The sequence below is a fragment of the Amblyraja radiata genome, chromosome 22 (assembly GCF_010909765.2).
Source record: "Amblyraja radiata isolate CabotCenter1 chromosome 22, sAmbRad1.1.pri, whole genome shotgun sequence".
NCBI lineage: Eukaryota > Metazoa > Chordata > Chondrichthyes > Rajiformes > Rajidae > Amblyraja > Amblyraja radiata.
In genome coordinates, this window is record NC_045977.1 from 23,443,246 (window position 1) to 23,466,225 (window position 22,980).

The 22,980-nt window shown below is 44.1% G+C and overlaps 1 protein-coding gene across 3 annotated transcripts in view; it reads right to left on the reverse strand.

Annotated features, from left to right (window-relative positions):
• Positions 1-22,469, reverse strand: part of ift140 (intraflagellar transport 140) — a 77,114-nt gene extending 54,645 nt beyond the window's left edge. The window contains exons 1-14 of one of the 3 annotated variants that reach the window (XM_033040691.1): positions 21,164-21,466; positions 20,654-20,833; positions 19,231-19,455; positions 18,535-18,656; positions 16,616-16,761; positions 13,472-13,647; positions 12,591-12,682; positions 11,621-11,727; positions 10,298-10,446; positions 8,888-9,091; positions 8,513-8,585; positions 7,289-7,380; positions 6,065-6,192; positions 3,049-3,166 (exon numbers count right to left, since the gene is read on the reverse strand). In XM_033040691.1, the coding sequence (XP_032896582.1) occupies positions 3,049-3,166; positions 6,065-6,192; positions 7,289-7,380; positions 8,513-8,585; positions 8,888-9,091; positions 10,298-10,446; positions 11,621-11,727; positions 12,591-12,682; positions 13,472-13,647; positions 16,616-16,761; positions 18,535-18,656; positions 19,231-19,455; positions 20,654-20,833; positions 21,164-21,184 (1,833 nt within the window). In that variant the 5' untranslated portion in view covers positions 21,185-21,466. The other 2 variants (XM_033040693.1, XM_033040692.1) reach the window with 2 other exon arrangements.
• Positions 22,470-22,980: the final 511 nt, after the last annotated feature.

The following is a 22,980-nucleotide window of genomic DNA, read 5'->3' on the forward strand; positions in this document are numbered from 1 at the left end:
ATCGTATTGGTTATGTCACCATCTGCCTGATGGGAGTAGGTGGTACTTGAGCTTTAATGGTAGCTCACATTGATAGATAAAATACATTGGGAAGGTAACAGGACGGAGCAATAACTGCCACTCATGTGGATGACAATAATCGGATCGATCAGTGGTATTTTCAGAACTCAACACATCCTTCGTTCCTCTGGATCAAGGAAGTCTTGCTGCCACAGTCTACTCAGGTTCATAAGTGACTCACGAGGCCAACATGTGAACCGTAGACTCTCCCACAAGTAGTGTAGGAAGGAACTGCTGAAGCTGGTTTGCGCCAAAGATAGACACAAACTGCTGGAATAACTCAGCGGGTCAGGCAGCTTCTCTGGAGATAAGGAATAGGTGACCTTTCGGATCGAGCCCCTTCTACAGACAGAGTCACGGGAGAGGGAAACTAGAGATATGAAAGGGTACAAAGAACAAATGAATGAAAGGTATGCAGAAGGATAAATCAAAGCCAGCAACAATGATCAAGGAAAGGTGGAGCCTACAATGGTCCATTGTTGGCTGTGGAGATGGTGATAGAGTGAATACAAACAGTGAAACTAAGCAGGACAAAAACTAGTAGGACGACTAGTGTGGGGAGGAATCGAGAGAGAGGGAATGCAAGGGTTACTTGAAGTTAGATAAATGAATATTCATACCACTAGGTTGTAGGCTGCCCAAGCAAACTGAGGTGCTATTCCTCCAATCACTTCGTAACCCTTGTCCTTTTGCATACCTATCATTAATTTGTTCTTTGTACCTTTTTATATCTCTAGTTTCCCTCTCCACTGACTGAAGAAGCTGAACCTGAACCTGAATCTCAACCTGAAACGGCACCTATTCCTTTTCTCCAGAGATGCTGCCTGGCCCGCTGAGTTACCCCAGCATTTTGTTTTTATCTCCCACAGGTGGGAGATGCATGGATGGGATGGGGAAACGGGTAATTTGCGATGGTGTGCTCCATCCACTGGTTAAGCTAGGTTTGTATGCGTCTCCGATGCATGGACTACAGGTTCTCAGTCTCATCCAAAATGCTCCTCCATTTTGAGCAGTGCCAGGAATTTCAGAAATCAGTGGGAATATGCTGCACTTATTCAAAAAGCTTTAACCATCCAACGTACATGTCCCTCATGATTTTATAAACTTCTGAATGGTCACCCCCTCAGCCTCCTTGGTTCCAGGGCAAACATTCCCAGCTTATCTGGTCACCAAACCCACCAGTCCCAGCAATATCCTTGGGAATTTTTTCTGCACCCACTCTAGCTTCATCAAAGGAACATCTTAGATGGTTCCTTCCAGCAATTATTGTAATTTAGCCCCACATCATGTTATTGATAACAGAATGCACCCTTTTCAGATTATACTTCCTTACAATTGCAAGAGGGACCATTAGGTCCATCGAGTCCATACCAGCCCTCAGAACATTCCTATTAATCCTATTCCCCACTTCTCAATGTACGTTGGGACATGTGTCAATAATAGACCTAAACCATATTCCCTGCAACTATTCTCCCACAAACTGAATCAACTTCCCTCTAATTCTGCCAATCACCTACATTAAATTATTAAGGTGGCTAACTTAAAGTTATCAATTAACCGATAACCAGGGCCTGGTTGGAATGCGAGTGCTTGGTCTTCTGGTCATTGGGAGAATGCACAACCTTCACACTGACAGTGGTCATAGAGCTAACTACAATGCCCTAGAAAGTAGCCCATTTCTTATCTTTGCTGCAGTTCCCTTGAGGAATGGGTTAATTCCTGCTGTTAGAAAGCTTCACACACCAGACCGGGTCGGATCTATGGCTGAAACCAATACACCTTCTGCCACCATGTGGATGCAATGAGTTCTCATTCTTTCCACTGGAGCCAGTCACTCATGACTCCCACATCACAGACCAATAATACTCATTACATTCCTCTCTATGGTAGTGTCCTCACTTTAAAATCACATCTGTTTTTCCATGAGCTTGCAATATTTCCCTCCATCACTATGAATCAGTGAAACCTTTACTTTAGTAAAAACACTCTAACAAAGGACATATTATAAAGAATGTACCTGGAAAAAATTCCTGAATCACAGCACAAAAGAGAATAAACTTGCATTTATATGAAATGCATTTATATGAAACCTTATCTCTCAGAAATCAATCAAAACATTTCAGATATTCAGAAACTCTCTGAAATGCGAGTGAATTCAGCAAAGGAAGCAAGCATTCTACATCTCAATAATGAGCCAGTATTAGTAAAAGAAAGATGGTAATTCTCTTCTTCAGAGCGCAGTAAACAACCAGGAGAGACCACAGCACCTCGTTTTATTTATAATGTCTCTGATTCTCTTGTTACTGCAACAACGCAGTGGAGATTGATTAGTCTTTACTTAGAAATGTGGTTGTTAGAACGCAGAACAGTATAGCACAGGAACGGGCCCAACTAGTGCGCAGTGTCCATGTCGAGCTAAACTAATCTCCTCTGCCTGCATGTGATTCATAGCCCTCCACTCCCTGCATATCCATGTGCCTTTCCAAAAGCCTTTTTGTATTTGCCTCCACCACTACCCTTGGCAGTATGTTCAACGGTCTGTGTAAACGGTCATCTCTTCTAGACTAATTCAGTGAACTTGTATTCCCAGGGAGAGGATGGACTAGCAGTACCTCAGCCAGATCTACTACCTCTGCCACAAGCAATGATTCCTGGTCAGTTCATGTGATTTAGGAGCAGACTTAGGCCAATTGGCTCATTGAGTCTACTCTGCCATTCAAGCATGGCTGATCTATCTTTTCCTCTCAACCCCATTCTCCTGCCATCTCCCCATAACTTTGATACCCATACCCTAATCAAGAATCTGTCAATCTGCACTTTAAAAATACCCAATGAGTGCACGATTGTGTAATCACACTCCTTACACAAATAAATGATGGAAATAAACCCTGCACCTCAAAGTTTGTGGCAGTGCCACAGTAGAGAAGGGTCTTGCCCAACTAAATAGACAGGTCTGTTTACAACAAGCATATTTCCAACCAGACTTACGTTTTTGATAAGAATGCTGACGTTATTACCATTGAAGCTGCACTTCACCGATGTGATGCTCTCAAAACTAGGGATGTGCTCTGCCAAGTTCTTAGCGTTGCTGTGAGGCTTTGCTTCCCTGCAGAACAGAGAGATTTCAGGTCAGGGCACTGACACCAATTCATTTACAACCACAGAGATGCCTAAATGATGGAATAAATGAACAGTGATTCCTCTATGTTCTGTAAACTACCAGCAGAGCACAATAATCATTATGCACGAGGGAAAAACACTTTCAGCTACCTTTTTTAAAAATGTGATACAGGAAGACAGGAAAATTGGGATTGGTTTATTATTGTAAATGAAAAATTGCTTGTTAGAGTTTAGAGATACAGCATGGAATTATCGAGTCCACATCGACCATCGACCATCCGTTCACATTAGTTCTGTTATCCCACTTTCGTATCCACTCCCTGCACACTAGAGCCAATTTACAGAAGCCAATTAACATTACAAACCCGCACGTCTTTGTGATGTGGAAGGAAAACCAGAGCATTTGGAAGAATCCCACATGGTCACAGGGAGAACATGCAAACTCCACAATGGTAGCACTCAAGTTCAGGGCTCCACCCATTGCAACACTGTGCTCCCGTTTTGTGTGCTAACCAGGCAGATCATACCATACATGAATACAGTCAAACCGGCGCGGCCTTGTCGGCTTCAGAAGCCGCGGTCTCCGGTAAGGAAGCGGCCGTTCCAGGTGGCCCAGCCGCTGAGAGGACTCTCCCGACGCCGGGGCAACACCACCCGGCGAGAACGGCCAGGAACATCGGGCCTCCGTAGAGGCAATAGTGGAGGCTTCAATAGGCCTGACTTTGGGAGAACTGGGGATGGGGACTGGACATTGTGCCTTCCCCCACAGTGGTATCCATTGTGGGGGGATGATTTTTGTGTGTAAGTGATTATTTTAGTTTGTGTCCAAGATGGCTGTCGGAAGGGAGAGTGTACGCTGGCGCGGTTTAGCTGCCGCTGCTCTCTCTTCACATTGTGTTTTTGATTTTTTTGTCTTTGGATCGAATTCTGTCTTTAATTTGTGTATTGGTGATGTCTCTATTATTCATTTTACTCCGATTATATGTTTTTTACTCTTGTTAAATTCTGTAAGGTGTCCTTGAGACTTTTGAAAGGCACCCACAAATAAAATTTATTATTATTATTATTATTATTATTATTATTATTATTAAACCATACACAAGTACAGCAGATAATGCAAAAGTGCACAATATAAGTTTACAGAATGAACCCACAACCCACCAACCCTAATCCTAGCTCAGCAATAGAATACTACGGACCACCTCTTGTACTACCATGAATTATTTTTAAGCATTGTGTTTTGTACTGATGTATTGTTTGTTTGCATTCGTTTTTTTCTTTTAATTGTCCTGCTTTTTATGTTTAATTCATGGATAATTTTTGACGTATTGGTCTGTGTCCAGGTGCCTGCGATGCTGCTGCAAGATTGCACTTGTACCTGGTCAGGAAAGTGGCACACTCAGGTATAAACTCAGCCATGGCACCATTGACTGTCATAACAGGCACAAGGTGTGGAATAGTCTGCTCCTGTTTAAACACCTTATGTTGATGGAACCACACCAGAACAATGAAACTTCACACACTGCAGTACTCTAGTATTGGTGTGGGTTCGGTGGCAAGTCTCACATGGAGTATAAGTGACCTGCTACCTTTGGATTGGAGAGTGGAACTACCCACATTGTTACAGCCAAGTGTTCTCATCCCTCTAACCCCCTCCCAAGGTAACCCATGAGATCCTAACGCATGTGTTTCTCCAATGCCTCCTTCAGTGTGAGGCTAGACAGGGAACTCCACAAATTCTATAACCACAAACAACATACCAACCAAGATCCATTGTACGACAATAAGGAAAAGAAAACTGGCGCATATATGGTGCCTTTCTTGACCTCCGGATGTCCTAACGTTTTTTTACAGCCAACTAACAACAATTGAAATACATTTTACAGCCTGGATTATGGGCTCATAATGGAGTAGAACTCAAACCCATAACCCTCCTACATCAAAGGCAAGCAAGCCACCCACTGAGACATAGCCAGAGCTCAGGCAATCTGTGTTTAGTCTTTCTATTGTTTTTGTGTGCTAGTGTTTGTAATGTTCGATGCTGTTTACACAGCCCATGACCCTCATAGTTACTTTATCTTTAAACCATCTCAAATGTAACCCCAGAAGAGCTAAAGACTATAAACAGAAAGGGAACCAAGCCTATGAATTCTAATAGCTGTCTTTGGTCCTGCTTAGTTGGGAAGCTTCAGCCAAGCACCCTCCAGTGTGGGAGTAATTCATGTCAATACTGCAATAAAATTTAGCACAGCGTCTTCTGTGTAGTCTCCATCGAATGGGGTCTTTGAGCAAAGGGATTTGGTAAAGTTAAGATAGGCATGGAAATAAATACATTTGTTTTAAAATTTAGTTTAAGGCAGGCACGGCAGGCCAAGTGACCTGTTGCAGCTCGAGAATATGGGAGAAACAGGGTCGCAGTGGTACCCACCACAGCCAATTTGTATTATGTGAAAGTGGACACAAAGTGCTGGAGTAACTCAGTGGGTCAGGCAGCGTCTCTGGAGAACAAGGATAGGCGATGGTTTGGGTCAGGAGCCTTGTTCAAACTGATAGTGATGGGGGGGGAGCTGAGAAGCAAGGCAAAGTCAAGCAAGTGATAGGTGGAGACAGGCAAGGGGGGTTTATTGATTGGAAAAGGCCAGAGATGAAAAGGCAATAAGTATAAGATAAGGACAGAAGAGCTGAGAATTGTGAAGCCAGAGGAAGCAATATAGATGGAAGGAGATGGGGAGGATGGGAAGGGGGAGAAATGGGTGTGAATCAAGGTGGGTCACAGGAAAGAGGGGGGGGGGGGGGGGGGGGGGGGGGGTTGTTTGAAGGTTTGTTACTTAAATTTGTCCACTACAAATAAGTTTAATTCAATTGTCAGCGAGGTGTACTATACCTGCGGGAAAGATCGAAGACTTTCACATGAGCTTTGTCTGTCCCCACCGCCAGGAAGTTGCCACAGATCTGAAGATGACATGGGTTTCCCTCAGTCTCACTGAACACAAGCAGCTGCTTAACTGTGCCCTGAAAGGAAGAATACACTCAGGATGATTGGCAAGTAGCAAAAGGCAGCAGCAGGCATCACACCTTGATAATGCACACGAAGCAAAGGATGGACAGGGAATGGACAGACTGAAGAAGGGTCCAGACTCAAAATGATGTCTGTTCCATTCCCTCTGTAGATTTGACGAGTTCCTCCAGCACTCAAGATTTTGCTCAAGATTCCAGCATCTGCACAAACAGATTGCAGCAGAGTGTGATCAGGCAACGAGCAGGCATGTGGAAGATGACGTTTACTGTGGAGAAGTGGGAGATGATGTACTTTGGTTATTGTTTCGTAAAGGTAATAAAGGAGCGGAGGGATCCGGGGACTCGTGCATCAATCATTGCAATAGGAAGAGTTTATTGAGAAATGATATCATTTATAATAACATCGCATTCTCCTGCCAATCTATCACTATCCTCTTCACATACACAATTGTGGATATCAACAGAGGGACAGGGTACAAGAAAAAGGGAACATACTAAGTCCTTTTAAAACATGGTCATTTCTGCTCTCTTTGTGATAGGAAGGAAGCAGGGGCTTTAGAATGGGCCAGAAAAGGATTGAAGAGAATGATTCCTGGGATGAGGGCTTCTAATAAGAATGATAGATTAGAGGCTGGGATTGTGTCCTTTGAAGAATGTTACGGGGAGATTTGATAAAAGTATCATCAAACGATCAGAGGTCTGGAGAGTGCAAATAGTAGCAGTTGCCTCCCTGTGGTGAAATAGGCAAGAACTGAAGGTCACAGGTATAAATTGAAGGCCAAGAAAATTAAGAAAGACAGGAGGAAAATCTCCTCAACGGTATTAAGTTGGAATCTGAAAGGCAATGGCTGCGGATATGGTGGAGGTAGATTTCACTGTGGCCTGCAAGAGTGAATTTGATACATACATGGTGGAGACTGGAGAACGGTTTTCAAGTCCATGGCAAAAGGGCCGGTGAAGGGAATGTGGAGTTGCTCTGGAAGAGGGCCGACATTGCCATGATGGGCTAAATGGCTGCCTTCTGAGCTGTAACTTTTTCACAATTAGAGCACCACTCAACACTAAAAGGCATAGGCAGCCTTACACTCACCTGCAGAGTGCGAACTTGCACACGGTTCGGCTCCACAGTGTAAATACTCTCTTCGTGGACAACCACAATGGAAGAATCACAGGGAAATGAGCCTGGAACAATACAAACAGTTCTCATTATTTTTGAATAACACTGCAAAAAGGCAGTGCTTAATTAACACGGGTACAACAAACATTTAAGAAGATAAGGTACATTAATCACGATTGCAAGGTGATTGGAGTTAAAGAGTACTGAAACTTTTCTCCTGGCGAGAATCTAGAACCTGGGCTCATGGCCTCAGGTTAGGAATAGGAATACTTTATTGTCACATGTGACTGGGCACAGTGAAATTCTTTGCTTGCATACACAAAGTATACAAATAGAGGTCACCTACGGAGCTGATAAAGTTATAGAGCACGCCGGCTTTCCCCACGCCGGGTCCGCCATTGTTCTTCCCCTCCCCCCTCATGGTGGTTCCTCCACACTCTCGACGACTGCGGGTCGACCCGTGAGGTATCGCCGCCCAACTTCACACCTCTGTGGTGCCGACCCGGTCCCCAGCCGTGGGCTCCGTCAGCCGCTTCGCCCGACCCGGGCTTCTACCCGCAAAGCCCCGGACAGGCCCTGACCCAGGTTTCTTTGTGGCGATCCGGGTTAACGGCTCAGTCAGTTTGGTTAAATGGAGGAGAAACTTTATCCCAACAGGTTGCTAATATTTGTGGTATTTTCGGTCCTTGGGCACTATGAGACCTAATCATTCACTACATCCAAGAGAGGTAGTCAGATGTTCAAATACAAAGGAACATTGTGATCAGGAGGAAAGTTGGCTCTGTAGAAGTTCCATCACGAGAGTGAATGATTGGGTAGGTTCGATGGATGGCATGGCCAACTTCTATATCTGTTGCTTAGATTCTTACATTAACAGTGAAATGGGCCATAGGATGTACGTTGAGGCTAATGACAAAGGGGTAATCTATCGATACCAACTCCAGCTACACATTCAAATTCCCAAGCCAGCTGTTTCCGCTAATAGCCTCAAGGCCAGATATTATATTGGCACAATTACTAATTTCACAATCTTTCAGGTATTATTTCTAGCAGTAAAGTTTGCAGACCCATTTTGAATCAACACAATCCTTGCAAGTATTTAGGGATAAAGAGCAGCCCCTTTGACTTAGTTTAGTTCAGAAAGAGTCAGTATTAATTAAGTTGCTGATTGAATTAATTTGATTAAAAAAAGGTTACCTGCATTCCTCAGTGATGGGCCAAACTGTTCAAAAACACTGATATGTTTCCCATTCCACACCACTACCATCTCCTGTAATACCAGAAAATAGAGGTTTTACTCAATTCAGTGCTAAATTCTTCAAAGTAGATGCTTCATCTAACACGATATTGTAAGCACATTATCAGCCTCAAAATAGCAGCTTGTCAATAGCCCTGGAACTCCTTCACACCATTTAAGACTCATGTTATGAATAAAATGCTACTGATGAACTTGAACAGCACAAAATACACATGTTGGTGCATTCACCTGCCATTGCAGGATCCAGGGGTATACATAAAGATAAGCCTGCATCGATCCCCTTATAAAGTGGAGCATTGATTTCAGCTTCTTACCTTGGTGACATAAACCCCTTTGACGTGTATGTCCGCTCGCAGCATCTGATGGTTTCCGGATGAGAAGAAGCTGACACTGAGCTGGTTGGGAGCCACCTGTACTGCTGCGACTTGCTGGTTGAAGTGAGCAGACATCATCTGCTCGCTGAGGATGAGAACGGTGCCAGCACTGTTCACCGAGAGAAGGTTCTTACTGGAGCCCCACTAAACAAACAGCACACACAAAGTGTTATCGAAAGTGGCAAAAAAAAAAACTGGCAAGTCTCATCTTCTTCACTAAACATTGGGGACAATTATTATCGGCTGCGTTACACACACCATTTATTTCACCAACTCTGCAGGAAAGTGCACAGAAAGTGACCAGTGTTATTCTAGAGGTTGCAAAATAACAAGCCCTGCAATGTAGAAACAAGGAACTGCAGATGCTGGTTTCCAAAAAAAGACTCAAAGCGCTGGAGTAACTAAGTTGGTCAGGCAGCATCACTGGAGAACATGGATAAGTAACGTTTCGGATCAAGACCCATCTTCAGACCCGAAACGTCACCCATCCATGTTCCCCAGAGATGCTGCCTGACCCGCTGAGTTACTCCAGCAGTTTGTGTCCTTTTGTGTATTAACCAGCATCTGCAGTTCTTTATTTTTCCATTTTTACTCCACAAATCTCCTTCAAAAATACTTTACAGGAAAGCCTGAATGTTTGGCATCTCACAAGAATCTCATTCAGTGTGCAGAATGTATTGAATTTACTCCCCAAACACAAATTGCAATGGTACAGCAGTTGCATTGCAAAGCACATATTGTGTTCACAAGTAACTGACATTTCCCCAAACCCCAGCTTGAATGGCCACCAGAACATAGAATAATACTGTATGGATATAGGATGCAATGCCAAGTTAAACTAATCTTCTCTGCCTGCATATGATTCATACCCCTACACTTCCTGCATACACATGTATCTATCTAAAAGCCTCTTCAATGCCACTATCGTATCTGCCTCCACCATCACCCCGAGCAGCATGTGCCAGGCACCCCCCACTCACTGTTTAAAGAACATGTCCCACACATCTCCTTTAAAGCTATACGAGATGAAGGCACTGCAGATACCAAAGATAGACACAAAGTGCTGTAGTAACTCAGTGGGTCAGGCAGCATCTTTGGAAAACTTGGATAGGCAACGTTTCAGGTCGGAACTGAAGAAGGGTTCCGAAACAAAACGCCCAGGAGTTACTGCACCATTTTGTGCCTATCTCTCCTTTAACAGAAAATAAGAAATGATCACTGACATAACCAGCAACCAGAAATGTGCCAGCAAGAGCAGAATCTAGCTTCTTTGTGCAGGTACCAATGATTATGTCATGTGGCACCGTGGACGAGAAGAATTGGAGCCTGCATATTTTTCACCTCCATTACCTTCAGCTGTATTATAATTCCTTCAAGATCAATTGGGGCCTGCAGTTTCCATCGGTCCTTCCCCTGAATGCTGGAACCGCCGATATTGGTGACGACAGCTCTTCGCCACATGGCAATCTGTCCTTTACTGGTGCCAGCTGCTAGGATGCCTAGGAAACAACACGTTATTCTTCTCATCAGATCCGATTAAGCGACTGCTTCTGATTCAATGCGATTAGAAATGTATATTGTTGTGTTGAATATTCAAATGTCTCTGCACTTGAAACCCTTTATTCCAATTACAATACCAACATGTACGAAATATTTTCTTGCTCTTGTCCCCACACATTCATGTTTGATGTGAGTGACTTAGTAATGAATGGTTTTATGAAAACCAGGTTCAGGAATATCTTTTTCCCCAGCAACTAGAAGGCTCTGGAACGCTGCATGGCACAAACGTCGACCGTTAAGTTCGATGGCATTGAATCTGGTTGCACTAAGGATCAGGGAGGTTTTGCACTAGCATTGTGGTTATTAGTTTAGTTTGGAGATACAGCGTGGAAACAGGCCCTTCAGCCCTCTGAGTCGACACGACTATTGATCATTCACACTAGTTCTATGTTATCCCAATTTCGCAGCCACCCCATACACACAGAGGGCAATTTACAGATGCCAATTAACTTACAAACTTGCACGTGTGTTTGGGATGTGGGAAGAAACTGGAGCAGCCAGAGGAAGCCCACAGGGAGAACTTGCAAACTCCACCCATACAGCACTCAAGGTCAGGATCAAACACGGGTCTCTGGCACTGTGAGGCAGCAGCACTACCACTGCGTGCTGCCCTATTAGTTTAGAATTAAAATTTTCAAATTAGATATTATCTATGTGTATTGTGTTTGCAGGCCTGTTGTGTTGCTGCAAATAAGAATTTCATTGTTCAGTTGTCTGTACATGTGGCAATTAAACACTTTTGACTTGATTAAGACTGATTTTATTGGTTGTCATATACTTGCAAAGAAAGTGAAACTTGGCTCTGATCTAAAATTGCAACTGGTGAATGCACTACCAACATGATATTGTGGTGCACATTCATTACAAACTAATCAACAGGTTACAGATTGAACTAGCGAGCAATGTCAAAGCAGACAAGGGAAGGTGGTGGTGAGTGGCCTGGAGGTGGGAAAGGTGGGAGTAGGAGCAGAACCGGGCTTGTTCATTTAATTCAGACCTTGAGGACTGATTTACAGTACGCTTTCAAGAATTGCTCCCTTTTGCAGAATTCAGTTATCTCTGACATTAAAGAGTATGAAGAAAATAAAAAGCTACCCCAAGATACAGACCTACCTTTACTTTCACAGTAGGAGATACAATTGATGCTTTCGCCAGTGCTAAACCCCAAGTGTTCATCCAATGTGAGGGTATAATTTTCATCTCTATCCAAATCCCAGAGTCTGATGAAAAAGCAGAACAATTTATGACAGATAAATTTATGACAGATAAATGACAGATCACATCACCCAACCTTTATCAAAACAGATCTTTTAAGGGTGGCACACAGTAGTTATTGTGCCACCTGCCAATCCTGACCATGGGGACTGTCTATCTGGAGTTGCACATTCTTCCTGTGACTAGATGGTTTTCTAGGTGCTCTGGTTTCCTCCGATCCCAAAGATGTTCTGGGAGGTGAACTGGCTATTGTAAAATGACCCCAGTTACATGATTGGCAGGAAAATTGGCAGTCAATGGGTATGTGAGAAAGGTGAATGGAAATAAATGTGTGAATGGGGCTGTTGGAAATAATCTGAGAATCAGCATAGACTAGTTGGGCTAAATGTTTGTCTTTTTTTAATTTTTTTTTATTAGAAGCCAGTACATATCATAATAAAAACATTTCATGTATATCAATCATACGTTGCTAATAGGTGGAGATCCAGCTATCAAAATAATAGTGGTCCTCCTTTATCAGTTGTATATTGACTCTGCTTCTGTTTGGGGGTTTTTTTTTATAGATAGAAAGTGAGAAAAAAAAACAAAAAGCAGGATAAAGAAGAATGGAGTAATTTATCAATAATACAACATTTTAGATAGGTCCATAGTCTGATATTCCTAGTATTATTAGTTTTGAGTCGGGATCCAATTGGGTGTTTGTCAAATCAAACACAAATTCATATTTTTATTTATATATATTATAAAAAATATTATGTATTAGTATAATAAAATGAGTTAACATTTTAAAACATTGCATATTGCAGAACTATCACTGTGCAGTGCCAAAGCAGACAATTCTCTCCCAGTAGTGAAACCAATTCCTCACCTAACAACCGTCTCTCCTGACGCTGTGATAAGGAGCTCTCTCTCTGCCCAGATAATATCAGCAGTTTGACCTGTCTTTCCACTCAACTTAACCTGCAGATACAAACAGCACAGTAGAATGCAAACTTTGTAAAATCAAAACATTTACACATGGAGTCTAAATCAGCAGTAAACAATTCAGTTTGTGGGCTACTGAAAGTGGAACCATATCCTAATTCAAATCCACATCATATACCTTTCATGGTTGAGGGATTCCTGTCAAAGGCCAAATTTTTATCCAACATTATCTCTTTTTTGTTGTTGCTAGGATAAGACTGCCCCTCAGAACATAAAGTGATACAGCATGGAAGCAGACTCTTCAATCCAACTCTTCCATGCTGACCAAGATGCCCCATTATAACAACCTCGTTCTTTTTTTCCCCAAAAGTGTTACATAGCAAGATAATATAATGGAACCCAGGCATGCTGATCTTCACAGACATGGGAAAGATAAACAGAAATATTATTCATAAAGATAACAATCTTTGTTCTGATTTTTATTGAGAATCAGCTTCAACATTCATTTCCAAATCATGCAGAGATTGCTTATGACACTACCAACTTCAATGCACTTGTTTGAAAGTTGAAACAAGAACAAAAGACTCTTGTAAGATTCTTATAAGTCCGGCAAAACAGCCAGTTCTCATACAACATATTGTTGCTTGCCATTATTTTTTACTTTTCCTTTATTTGTATAGTCTAACCCACAGACGTCTCAGCCTGACCATACAACATTACACTGACTGTACAATACTAGCAACCCAAGTTACTTGGAATTTATGTTACAGTAGCTTTGGGATCTGCAGTAGTCCCACAAAGGTCATACAGAATACGCATCCATACCTTCATCAGCTCTTGACTTGTTCCATCAGGACCAATGCGGTGCTGTGACAGGAAGAGTGCCTCAGTCACAATCATCAGGATCTCCTTCTCCTCCATGTACATGAGCTTCCTGATGGGCCCATCAGTGCGGAGGACTTGTATGCTCTTCCCTTTCTCACCAACATAGTACACGATCCCTAATTCAGAAATCCAGATTAGTTCCAATGGCCCTCAGCTGTATTAGAGAACTCACAAAAAAAAATACCACATGCAAAGACTCGCAAAACCACTTGTAACTTTCCATTAAGCTTGTAGACACAAGGAACTGTAGAAGCTGGTTTACATCAAAGGACACCAAGGGCTGGAGTAACCCAGCGGGTCAAGCAGCATTCTGGAGAACATGGATAGGTGGTGTTTCGACTTAGGGTCTGAAAAAGGGTCCCAACCTGAAATATCACCTATCTATGTTCTCTAGAGATGCTACCTAACTGCTGAGTTACTCCAGCACTTTGTATCATTTTTCTGTTAAACTTACAGTACATTAATCCAGGGTAGAAAATAGGAATGATTAGAAGTTAAACTATAAGCTACGGTAGGAGTTATCGCAACAGAATGGTACTCACCAGTACTGACATCTAGAGCTACAGCAGGACGGACAATATTCTGGTCAATATCAGGGGGCTACCATCGACCAGACATGGAACTAGAATGGTCATATGCACAGTGGCTATTAGTTCAGGTCTGAGGATAGAAATCCTGCAGTCTGAACTCACCTCCCAAAACCCCAAAGCCTGTCCACCATCTACAAAGCTCAAGTCAGGATAGCCAGGATTAGACACAAATTGCCGGGGTAACTCAGCAGATCAGGGAGCATCGCTGGAAAAAAGGAATAGGTGATGTTTCAGGTCAAGACCCTTCATCAGATTAGTGCCTGGATTAATGCAGGTTCAACAACACTCAAAACACTCAAGACATGGTATCTGACTTGATAGGCACCCCATCCAGAACCATTTACTCACTCCACCACCAACACACATAGCTGCAGTTTATACCATCTACAGGATGCACTGCAGCAACCCACCAATACTCCTCAGACAGCACCTTTCAAACCCACCACCTGTGCCAGCTACAAGGCAAAGGGCAACAAATACATGGGAACACCCTCACCTGGAAGTTGCCCTTGCCACACACCACCCTGACTGAGAAAAAGTTTTAATCTGCAGTTTGAGAGGGAGAAGGTCAAATCAGAAATGTCAGTGTTGCAGTTGAACAAAGGGGGCTATGAAGGCATGATAGAGGAGCTGGCCAAGGATAACTGAAAAATGATCCTAGCAGGAATGACGATGGAACAGCAATGGCAGGAATTTCTGGGCAAAATCCAGAAGATGCAGGATCATTTCATTCCAAAGAGGAAGAAAGATCCTAAGGGGAGTAAGAGGCAATCGTGGCTGACAAGAGAAGTTAGGGACGGTATAAAACTAAAAGAATAGGTGTATAACATAGCAAATAGTAGCGGGAAGCCAGAGGATTGTGATACTTTCAAAGAACAATAGAAGGTAACAAAATGGGCAATACGGGGTGAAAAGATGAAGTACGAAGTTAAGCTTTCCAAGAATATAAAGGATGATAATAAAAGTTTCTTCAGGTATGTTAAGAGAAAAAGATTAGTAAAGACAGATGTGGGTCCCTTGAAGGCAGAAACAGGTGAAATTATTATGGGGAATAAGGAAATGGCAGAAGAGTTGAACAGGTACTTTGGTTCTGTCTTCAAAGGAAGACATAAACAATCTCCCAGATATACTAGAGGACATAGGATCTAGGGAAACAGAGGAACTGAAAGAAATTTACATTAGGCAAGAAATAGTATTGGGTAGACTGATGGGATTGAAGGCGATAAATCCCCAGGGCCTGATGGTCTGCATCCCAGGGTACTCAAGGAGGTGGCTCTAGAAATCGTGGACGCATTGGTGATCATTTTCCAATGTTCTATAGCTTCAGGATCAATTCCTGTGGATTGGAGGGTAGCTAATGTTATCCCACTTTTCAAGAAAGGAGCGAGAGAAAACAGGGAATTATAGACCAGTTAACCTGGCATCGGTGGTGGGGAAGATGCTGGAGTCAATTATTAAAGAAGTAATAATGGTGCATTTGGATAGCAGGAAAAAGATTGGTCCAAGTCAGCATGGGTTTATGAAGGGGAAATCCTGCTTGACTAATCTTCTGGGATTTTTTTGAGGATGTGACAAGTAAAATGGAAGGAGAGGCAGTGGATGCAGTGTATCTGGACTTTCAGAAAGCCTTTGATAAGGTCCCACACAGGAGATTAGTGGGCAAAATTAGAGCACATGGTATTGTAGGTAGGGTATTGACATAGATAGATAATTGGTTGGCAGACAGGAACCAAAGAGTAGGAATAAACGGGTCTCTGTCAGAATGGCAGGCAGTGGCGAGTGGAGTGCCGAAAGGCTCAGTGCTGGGGCTGCAACTATTTTCAATATATATTAATGATTTAGATGATGGAATTAAAAGTAACACTAGAAAATTTGCAGATGACAAAAAGCTGGGTGGCAGTGTGAACTGCAAAGAGGATGCTAGGAGGTTGCAGGGCGACTTGGACAGGTTGAGTAAAGGGGCAGATGCATGGCAGATACAGTAAAAATGTAAATAAATGTGAGGTTATCCACTGGTGGCAAGAACAAGGAGGCAGATTATTATCTCAATGATGTCAGATTTGGAAAAAGGGAAGTACAATGCGACCTAGGTCTCCTTGGGCACCAATCACTGAAAATAAACTTGCAGGTACAGCAGGCAGTGAAGAAAGCAAATGCATGTTGGCCTTCATAACGAGAGGATTTGAGTATAGGATTAAAGAGGTCCTTCTGCAGTTGTACAGGGCCCTGGTAAGACCACATCTGGAGTATTGTATGCAGTTTTGGTCTCCTAATTTGAGGAAGGACATCCTTCCTATGTCAGGTTTTCCCGCAACCTCCGGCGTTCCAGGAAAACAGTGCAAGTCTAAAATTTAATTCGAAAAGTAAAATTTCACCTCTTTCTTACTGATTGTACTGTTTTTAATAAAAATGATTGTAACATTAGAAACCACGTCACAGAGTTTGAAGTATCGTTTGCATGAAGTGCAATGTTTGCACAGGGTACTTTCCTCACCATCTGTGGTAGTGACAAAGCACACGATTCCTTCCTGAAGTCCGACTTTAAATGGTGCGTCTCCCTTTCCAACCTTCCTCCAGTTAAACATATCCAAAGCATTCTCATCTCCACTTACGGCTGCTTTGGCCAATTGTACCAGGTCCCTGCAGAATGAAGCACTCCAGTCAGTTTCGCATTCCTATCTGCATAGAAACAGTTATCAACATGTGGAATTCCTGCCAGCTGCAAGAATATGGAATATAGAGAAGTACAGCACAGGAAAAGGCCCTATGGTCCACAATGACTGCGTGGAACATAATGCTAAGATAAACTAATCTCCTCTGCCTGCACGCAATCCCTGTCTCTCCAGTGTGAAGATCTTGCTCGTATGCCTCTCCCTCAGCAACTGAAAAGCTGCTTCATTAGTTCTCGCAAGAGAAATTAAGGGGCTTTACAAACTGTGAAACGTCATACATGTTGGTGAGGAAAGTATGTTTGTCAGATTATTCCGAAAAACACGAGACTGGACCGGCTCTCGGCAGCTGATGCACACAGAACCGCACCTCATCTGCAGCCAGGATCGAACCCTTGTCCCCGGCGCCGCAAGCGCTGCCGAACCACCACTGGACGGTCCCCGGACCCCCTCTCCCCCCCCCCCCCCCACTCAAGTGTCCCATCCCCGCCTGGGTGGAGGCCGGAGAAGGCTAGACCGACGGGACATGGCTCCCAGGCCCAGCGTGGAGAAGCGTCAACCCCAGCTCACATCCACCTCTCCCGCCGGGCCAACTGACAGCCCGGGCCGACAACACCAGCGGCCCCACCCCCATAGAACCCACAGTCAGCGCCAACTCCAGCCCAACCCCACTCCAACTCCAGATGGGCCGCTACGGCAACAAGTGCTAGTTCGTCCACGGCCTGGCAGAGCTGCGCTCCCTCTGCCGCCATCCCAGGTACAAGCCGTACCTTACACACCACCGGCTTCTGCCCCTACGGTACCCGCTGCCACTTCATCCACAATCCCGAGGAGGAGCGAGGGCTCCAGCCACGCCTGCGCCAGAGCACCAGCCTGGGCTCAACCTCCTCCAGCCCGGCGCTCCACTGGGCCGAGCTGACCCAGACTCTGGGCTTGGGGCTGGGCAAGGGGAGGAGGATGCTGCTGCGGGTGCCCAGCCTGCCCTTGGCCGGCAAGAGCCCATCCGCAGACTCTCTCTATGACCAGGACGACTCCAGCAACAGCGGCTCCTAGTCACCAGTCTTCAGCAGGATCTCGGTGTCGGACTGAGGGGAGGTGGGTGGAGGTGGAGGGCTGCTGGCCAACTCGGCGTGGTAGGCAGAGCCGAGCTGGAGCCAGCGGCTGCAAGTCCGGGGCCGCCCCGCCAGCCCAGTGCCACCCCCGGACACATCTGGACAGGGACAGGACACCAGGGAGAGGATGGAGACGGCCCAACAGTAGCTCAACAGCAGGCGCAGCGACGGAGAGCCAACGCAGGCCCCGACCCCGACTACGGACAAAACGCAAGCCTGCACACAATGCAGCACCACCGTTGCCGAGACTGTTTTATAGCTAGTGACCTATGACCTGGGCATGCGCAGTCGGAATACCGAACTCGCTTATATCCATCTGAACCACAGCAGTGGGTAACTGCAATAAATGTTGACACCATGCCAGAAAAACACCATTTCAGATATCACAGAACATCTTCACAGAGGTGGAATGAGAAATTAATCTAGACCAGATCAGTTTCTGATGACAGCTTGAATTCATTACCACTTCGTGTTAAATGGGAGCGTTGATGGTCAACATGCCTCAGTGGGCCTGCTTCTCTTCTGTAACACTCTGTGACTATGACAAAGAAGCAATAGTGCTGACAGGCCTGAAGGACACAAAGTAATAAGCTGCAGAAAATGTTTCTTAGACAAGACGTTGAGGTACTTACTCCCCTGGGGCTGGCGGTTTGAAGATGCAGTGGACAAGGTGCTTGCCATAGTCCTGTTTACCAAGTGGTGCTCCTTGTACTCGTCCATGTTGGTCCACCCTCCACACCATCAGAACTCCAGCCTGGTGTCAGACAAATCATGGTTACAGCAAAAGTGGGAATTGGAGCCGTTTCATCACTCATTAAGTACTTACTACAACACATAGATCAAATTGTCAATCAAGTTGAGTTTTGATTAAAACACAAAGTGGTGGAGTCTCAGCACGTCCAGCAGCATCCATGGGGTGAATTGATAGGCAATGTGTCAAGAAGGGTCTCGACCTGAAACGTCACCCATTCCTTCCCTCCAGAGATGCTGCCTATCCGGCTGAGTTACTCCAGCTTTTTGTGTCTACCTCCAATCTGAAGAATAGTCCTGATCCAAAACATCACTTATCCATTCCCTCCACAGATGCTGCTTCTGAGTTCCTCTAGTACTTTGCGTTTTCCTTAAGATTCCAGCCACTGCAGTTCCTTTAGCCCCATTACTTTGGCAAATACTTGTTCTCCAATGGTAGAGATTTTGTTAAGTTCTCCCCACCCATAGTTGATTAATTATCCTTTAGCATCCTGAATTCAAAGCTTCCTTGTTTTCCACAAGTGAATGCTTTCTGTGTTCACATTTTATAGCTTGATTCGTCACAATCTCTCAGGTACCTTATCAGCAGAGAGCAGCCGAGTGCCGTCATTGCTCCATTCTAAGATGGTGATCTCAGCTCGGTGCGTTCCCCCTGCTATCTGGTGTTCGTCCCAACCATGATCAGACCAAAATATCACCACTCCTGTCTGCCAACCAACTGCCAGAATCCTCTTGGAAGGATGCCATCTGATGAGTCCTGGCTGGAAGGGACGGTCAATGTGTGCATTGGGAATGTGTTCTCCCTGTGAACAGGAAGACATCAGAATATAGCATCAAACTCAGTGTTCACATCACTATCTCCAACAGTTACATACTGAAATATAAAGCATGGCAACAGGCCCTTCAGCCCATTGAGTCCACGCCAACCATCCATCACCTGTTAACATTAATTCTATGTCATCCCACTTTCATATCCACTCACTGCACACTAGAGGTAATTTTAATTAACCTACAAACTCGCACTTTGGGATGTGGGAGGAATCCAGAGCACCCGGAGGAAACCCATGTGGTCACAGGAAGAAAATGCAAACTCCACATAGCCAGCACCAGAGGTCAGAATCTATCCCAGGTCTCTGACGCTATGAGGCAGCGGCTCTACCAGCTACACTACTGTTGTCAATTCCAGTAGTTTAGTTTAGTGCGAATTCAGGTTCACCAGAAACTGCACTACTGAGGAAGAACTTCTGTTCATCAAACAAACTTTCAAATGCTACCTTCTAAACCACCCGTCAGAAGAACAGATAATGTTGGAAAAGCTAAGCAGGTCAGACAGCAGCAGATCACACCAGGTCAGGAAAGACCAATTACTGGAAGTATGTTGCCAGCATTTGCTGGTTTTAGTTTGAGATTTTCAGGATTGCCTACTTTCTCACAGCCATCAGATTCTTGAATCGACTTGCACAACCCTAATCCGATCTCAGCATTGGAACACGACGGACCACCTCCTGCACCATTGAGGACTTGTTTTCTGATTGTGTTTTGCATTCATGTCTTGTTTAATTCCCAAGTATTTTACTTTTCACTACCTGTAGAGCTTATGTAAAATTTATAATTTAAATTAATTCTGTGTGTTGTCTGAGTCTATGTGCCTGTGATGCTGCAGCAAGCAAGATTTTCATTGTACCTGTACCTGATCACACTTGTGCTTATGACAAAAAACTCAACATGACACATTTCCTCTAGCTAGTTGACTATTTTCTATAGCAAAGGGGTCAAATACTAGAAAGTGTAGTAAATGGTAGAAGAATTAAAGGAGAGCTGAGGAAAAACATTTTCACCCCAATGTGATGAGGGTGGTCATGGCAGAGCTATGATTAGCAGCTCTTTGTAATACACTTTTCATGACTCGAATTGGTATCTTGCTGTTGAGGTGCCATACGAATAATAAATATATCCAAACTATAGTCTTCAGAAGGAGGAAAGAATTTGTGAAATACCCACCTGTTCGAGATATACATCCACACTGCCTGCTGGTGTGCTATTGGTACCGATAGAAGCTACTGCCAGCAAAGGATGGACACGATGCCAAGCGATCTCTGATGGGGAGCCCACGGTAGAGGGTGCCTCAATTCGATGATCAAAGTAGACTGCCATATTCACATTATCAAATTCAGTCCAATTCTGTCAGGAGACAAGGATATCTTAAAATGCATCTCATCAATAATAGGTTTAACACGGAACAGTGCAACACAGGAACAGGTTTCAGCCCACAATATCTGCACCAAACTGTATACCAGATTAAATTTATCTCCTCTGTCAATCCATTCCCTGCATATCCATATGCATATCCAAAAGCCTCTTAAACACCACTGTCGTATCTGCCTCCATCACCACCTCTTGCAGCGCATTCCAAGCACCTCACCCTCTGTGTACAAACATCATGCCCCGCACATCTCCTTTAACTTAATGACTTTCAGTTGAACATTTTGTGAAAAAGTGTGCAGCCTTTACACAGATCAGAGCAGGAGACATTCACAACATCAACTCCCCGGCGAATGGCATCATCTACAAACAGCCTGTGCGGTGTGGACAGGTGTGGGTGGCGTTCAGCAGGTTTGTCTCAACTTCTACTCGAGACCCTGGCTTTGGCCTATCTAACCCACCGCCCCAACCAAGGTGGGTAAAATATCCTCACTGGTATTTGGTGCGGCGTTCCCTGAGGTATAGCGGTAACAGGCCGCCTTCCCACCCCGTTACGGCGGCTTCAGCGCCGGTCTACCGTTCCCTCCGCAATGAAGCCATCGGCGTTCCCGCAGTTACCGTAACAACCAGCCAGACAGGAAGCAACGCCGCAGTTTGTCGAGCGGGACCGAAAGTGCACGAAGTGTCAAAGGACCGAGGAGGCGGAAATAGCCGAGCCGTGCCGGAAACACACGAGGGTTCGAAAGGTGACTGACAAAATCAAGCTCCAAATCCTTTGGGCTAAAATCGATTAGTTACTTAATTTTGAACAACACCTCAATATATTTTCCTGTTAAACTCTTCTTAATAATCAAAATAATTGCAGACGCTGAAAAATTGAAATAAAAAACATAACCAGCTGGCCTTTCTAGTGAAATATCAACACACATCCCCTTTGCAACCCTGGCCTCACCTTGTGAGAAATCTTCTCTTTGTCCTCTCCTTCTCTCATCCTTATTGCAACTTAAAACTAACATGTTCTCTCTCTTTATTGGTTCTGACCAAAGATCTTAGAGCAGAGATCTTTGGTTCTGACGCCATGAAAATGTTGCTTCCCGACCTAATGAGTGTTTCCAGAATTTGCTCTTTTTTTAATTTCGGATATTTGGCATCTCCTTTTTCTATTTTCTATTTATTAAGTTATTGCGCCACCTTTTGTGTCCAGAAATCAAGCTATCTCTCTTAAATACATTCGGTGACTTGGCCCCACACAATCTTTTGTGATAGCGAATAATATGCGTAAAGCAATTTCTTGTGTTTTTTGGCACATGTATCCTTTTAGAAAATGTTGTATAATTTGCTTAGTGTGTGTTCTGAGTGATGTTGCTGCAAGATTTTTATTGGACCTGAACTCAACTCACTTGTGCATATGGCAATAAACTTGACTCAAGTTCAAGTGAGTATATTGTCATGTGTCCCTGATAGGACAATGAAATTCTTGCTTTGCTTCAGCACACAGAACATAGTAGGCATTTACTACAAAACAGATCAATGTGTCCATATACTATAATATAAATATATACACACGTGAATAAATAAAATGATAAAGTGCAAATAACAGACTCAATCTGAAGAATTGCCATAGAGGGAGTGCAGAGAAGGTTCACCAGACTGATTCCTGGGATGTCAGGACTGTCTTATGAAGAAAGACTGGATAGACTTGGTTTATACTCTCTAGAATTTAGGAGATTGAGAGGGGATCTTATAGAAACTTACAAAATTCTTAAGCGGTTGGACAGGCTAGATGCAGGAAGATTGCTCCCGATGTTGGGGAAGTCCAGGACAAGGGGTCACACCTTAAGGATAAGGGGGAAATCCTTTAAAACCGAGATGAGAAGAACTTTTTTCACACAGAGAGTGGTGAATCTCTGGAACTCCCTGCCACAGAGGGTAGTCGAGGCCAGTTCATTGGCTATATTTAAGAGGGAGTTAGATGTGGCCCTTGTGGCTAAGGGGATCAGAGGGTGTGGAGAGAAGGCAGGTACGGGATACTGAGTTGAATGATCAGCCATGATCATATTGAATGGCGGTGCAGGCTCGAAGGGCAGAATGGCCTACTCCTGCACCTAATTTCTATGTGTCTATGT